Below are 4810 nucleotides of genomic sequence, written 5' to 3'. Positions count from 1 at the left end.
GAAATGACCATAACAAAAAATTTCAATAATTACTATTTTTAAAAGAACAGAAAAGACAAAATCTCCACAAAATTTGATCAGTATTTTTTGATGTGCTGAATCAAGAAACAAGAAAAATTTTAAATGACAAATAGTAAGAAACATGAGCAGTCTTTATTTAGGATCATTTCCATGGAAATATTAAATGTTTTGTATGATTTCATCAAGGGATAATAATTCTGATCTTACCAGTTTATAAGCTTATCCATGGCCAATCCATATATGTTTATGGCATGTGGGGAAAATGCAGTCAGTCCACATGGGCTTCCCATGTTGCACCCATGTTACTGAATTCACATGGGTGCCTTGTATTTTTTCCTAGTTCTACTCCATACACAGTTAGCCCACTGTTATGATTATGTATATTATTTCACAGTCTGCCCCTGCCTGCTCTTGTTTTCTGTCCCTCCTGTCATTATCTCATGCAATCAGCTCATTCACATCACCTGCGTTCTCCACTACTTAAGCCAGCCTCTCACTTCTGCTCATTGCCAGATTCTCATCAGCCTTGCCTGTGATTATCCAGCGTTCTGTCCCCATGCCTCGTTCTTGTCCTGTGTCCTCGACCTCGTTCATGTCCACCGGTTTTTTGACTCCTGTCTCTGGTCGTCTTGGTTTTGTCCTGCCATCTGCTTTCACTGTAATGACCCTTGTTCTGGTTTTTTGGCTCACGTCTCTGGTTTCTCCCCTGAACGGCACTTCACTCCTTCGGACTTCCTGGAAAACGACCCACGCCTGTCCCACGGAAACAAGAACCTTGCCTCCTCCCTCAAACTCAGATTTGCACTTCGGATTCTTGTGTATGAACCTTGCCTGCCCAACGACCCGTTCTCAGTCTCTCGGATCCCACCCGAAAACTCAAATAGTGACGTCACCGCCTCTCTCCGGAACCAAAGCAACTCTGTCAGTGTTTCTTCACGGACTCATTCAGCAAAGAACAGGTTAGTGGCTTTGGTTAATGTTTATTTCATTTATCAGTCTTGTCCCGCCACTAATCCTGTCTCTCTATGTCCAGAACTGACTGACCCGGATCTGCTGCTAAACCAAAGAAACGTCAAGTTTGTGTTTAACTATAATAAATGGTTAAAACTTCCTTTGTGGTCCGGCCTTTTATCAGAGCTCAATTCTAACTACCTAACACCCACATTGTAATGGACTGGGGCCTACTAGTCCATTCCTGGTCCAAATCATGTATGAAGAGCCCATGTTTTTGTAATGTGGGGAAAACGCAGTCAGCCCACATAGGCTTCCCATGATGGTCCAATTCAGTTGCATTCACATGGGTCCCATATTATGTTGCCCATTTCTATCCAATTCTCAATAATCCACACAGAAATGGACTACGACCGACATAACCATACCCAGTTCCAGCTCATGAACTGACAAACCGTGCTTGTGCCACATGGGTTAAATGCAGTCAGCCCATATGGGCTTCACATGCTGGGCCCATTCTACTAAATTCACAAGGGTCCCATGCTTTGTTAACCAGTTCTATCCCATTCCCAGTTAGCCCACATAAAAACAGACCAGGGTCCATATAACCATGCCCAGCTCCAGCCCATGAATGGGTTGCCCATGTTTGTGCCACGTGTTAAATGCAGTCAGCCCACATGGGCTTCCCATATTGGCCCAATTAAAGTAAATCAACATGGTTCCCATATTATGTTACCCAGTTCTATCCCATTGCCAATTAGCCCACATAGAAATGGACCAGGGCCCATGTAAGCATGCCCAGCTCCAGCCCATGTATGGGTTGCCCATGTTTGTCCCACATGGATTAAATGTAGTCAGCCCACATGGGCTACCCATGTTGGCCCCATTAAAGTAAATCCACATGGGTCCCATATTGTGTTGCCCAGTTCTATCCCATTGCCAGTTAGCCCACATTAATGCTAAATAGGCCCCATACATTTAGCCCAAGTGGGCTTACCATATTGGCCCCATATTAATGTAACCATATGGGTCTCATACAATTAGCCCAGATAAAACCCATGCCGACCCAGTACCCATGTAGCCCACTTTAAACCCATGTGGGGCCCACCCATGCATGCTGGCTGGGAACTAGAGACTGAAGGAAAGTCCAACTCATGTCAACAAAATGTAAGCAGGCCTTTCTGCTGAGAGTTGAACAACATTTTTATAAGTCAAACTGAAACAGAGGCAGACATGAAGATTTGCACAGGATTTATTTACAGACACAAATGTTGTTTGCAGCACAACTATAAAGACCAGATTTGTCCACTTTAAAATGTCCACATTAAATGAAACAGTGAGACAAAACAATGAAACTCAGCAAATATGGAAAGCTGTGTTGTTATATAATCAACATAAGGTTGCTGATTGAATCCTGGCTCTGAACCTTGTGTGTCGTCTTCATATCATTAGAAAGAACACAGCTGCAGACTGAAGCTTCTAAAGTTCAATTATTAATGTTTGTTTTATTCATTTGTATCAAATTATGAATTTATCTTAACTTTGAAAATTATTAAACTAAACCCAAATATTTAGAAAAAAATACTACAGTTATTCTACTAAAATACTAATAAATGTTAAGGTCTACTATATATAAATAAAGCCAACAGAGGAATAAAAACACCTTTACATTTCAGATTAATAAAGTTAAAGTTTTATCATGTAAACTTGTGTAAAGTTGTCATTAAAGTTGTCATCATTGATGAAAAGCTGACATATAGACCTCATTTAAATTACATAAGAACAAAAATAGCAAAATCCATTGCAGTTTTGTATTTCAGGACATTTCACTAAGAAACAGTTTTATTAAAAACAAAACAGAAAAGACTATTTGCTTGTACCTCAACTTCCAGTGATTACACAGGTTAAATCGTTCTTCTTTAATTAAACACTACTTCTTAAACCGAATAACTGCCATGGAAACACAGGGACTAGTGCTGAGAAGCAAGTTACTCCGAGCTCTTATTTTGAAAGTCAACCAGTAGCCGTTACCGGAAGTCTTCTAGTACCATTGCTGCTAACTTTGTAGCTACGAGCTAACGGTGTGTCCCATGGCCTGCCTGCTGCTCAGAAGAGTTTAATTCAGAGTTGTATTGAGCTGTAACAGCTCGGTAAATGTTGATGATGTGGAGACAGCAGGTAAAAACAGAGGAAGAAGAGAAGTCGGAGGATTTTATCAGAGCTAAAGATGAGGAAGATGAAAACATAATGAAGATCTGCATCGATTCTGTTAGTCTGAACGATGAGCTGCAGACATCAGGTTTGTGTGTTTTCATCCTTTCTGTTGAATGTGATGATGTTAAAGTTTAGCAGCAGGTTATTGATCAACGTGTAACTGCGGTCACACATTTGCGCTTCATGGCTCCTGAAAAAAAATTGCGTGTTTAAATCTTATTACGGTTCATCTACAGACGAGAGTTTTAACTTCACGGTGCATTCAATTACAGCTCGTAAATGCCTCCATTAACACTGAAATGTCTGTCATTCAACAACAGAGGCTGAGTTATCAACAAATTTCACTGCAGACGTGTTCTAAAGCTCATAAAGAATATGTGTGTTCATGGCTTTACTCTGGCATTTTGATACAATTTTAAGTTGTAGAGCAGCGGTGCCCAAACATTTTCACTGAGAGGGCCAAAATTAAAAACAATCTGAGGGCCGTGGGCCAAATGCAATAATATGAGAAATGCTTAATACTTAAGTAAAGTTGTTTTATTTTTTATGATTAAGCTAGGAGCCAGTGTGGTTGCCCACATTCTTTAGTTTTTTGTTTTTCAGCCCATGGACATGGAGAAATTTCAACAATGTATCCACAGGCAGCAAAAGCTCAGGTGACTTTTCATAATTTAAAATTTGAGTATATGTGGTCTTATAAGGTGTGCAAATCTGTTTATGGGCTTAAATCTAATCTAAATGTGTCGTGTAGTTACTTGTATTTTATATTTAATCTTAACATAATTACAATCTAATAACCAGGACAACTGCTGGTTGGCCAAACCAAATGGCTCGGCGGGCCAGTTTTGGCCCGCGGGCCCCACTTTGGGCACCTCTGTTGTAGAGGTCTTCACTGTGTCTAATACAGGGTACACTTTGGAAAATCCTTTAAAAAACATAAAGACACATCTTTATCAACAAGTTTTACTGGAGTCAGGGCTGGCCCTTGAAATTTGGGGGTTCCACTTCACCATAATTACACCATAAAAGATACACTAAACAAAATGCTGTTTGTAATTATTTAGCTGGTGCATAAAATTTGACCAGTTTGAACATAGTTTACCATTGTTTACTGCTGTAACTAGGGATTCACCGATCCGATACCAGTATCTGTATCATTCCCGATATTTAACAAACTTCTAGATCAGGTATCGGTGACAATGGACCCGATCCATAGGGGCAGATCTATACAGTTTATTTCTATGATTTTTTTTGCCACTTCAGTAAAAAAGCAGAACTGAATATTAATTTCTTAATTTCTTCATCATCAGTGACTTTTTTAAGAAGAAAAAGAAAGAGAAGAAAAAAGTGAAATGTAATGGGAAAGAGTGAAAGAGAGATCGAAGATTGTGAAATATATATCGAGAAGACACAAGACAACACACTCGTCATCTTGGCTGCACGCCTACAGAAACAGAGATAAGAAAAACACAGCAACAAAAAAATATGCATATGTATATAATAATAATGATTGTAACCATGCTGAAAGGTTTACACAGCGGGTAAAATAAGTATTGAACACGTCACCATTTTTCTCAGTAAATATATTACTAGAGGTGCTAATGACATGAAATTTTCACCAGAT

At 39.5% G+C, this 4810-nt stretch overlaps 1 protein-coding gene across 1 annotated transcript in view; it reads left to right on the top strand.

The window, feature by feature from the left end:
• Nucleotides 1-3147: 3147 nt before the first annotated feature.
• Nucleotides 3148-4810, top strand: part of LOC106523697 (gastrula zinc finger protein XlCGF57.1) — a gene marked incomplete at its 5' end in the record, with an annotated part of 15366 nt that continues 13703 nt past the window's right edge. The window contains 1 exon segment of the mRNA XM_014017223.1: nucleotides 3148-3271. Coding sequence (XP_013872677.1) covers nucleotides 3148-3271 — 124 coding nt within the window.

The sequence above is a fragment of the Austrofundulus limnaeus genome, unplaced genomic scaffold (assembly GCF_001266775.1).
Source record: "Austrofundulus limnaeus strain Quisiro unplaced genomic scaffold, Austrofundulus_limnaeus-1.0 Scaffold163, whole genome shotgun sequence".
Taxonomy (NCBI): domain Eukaryota; kingdom Metazoa; phylum Chordata; class Actinopteri; order Cyprinodontiformes; family Rivulidae; genus Austrofundulus; species Austrofundulus limnaeus.
Note: the sequence above shows the minus strand (reverse complement) of the source record. Positions and strands in the feature narration are given on the sequence as shown.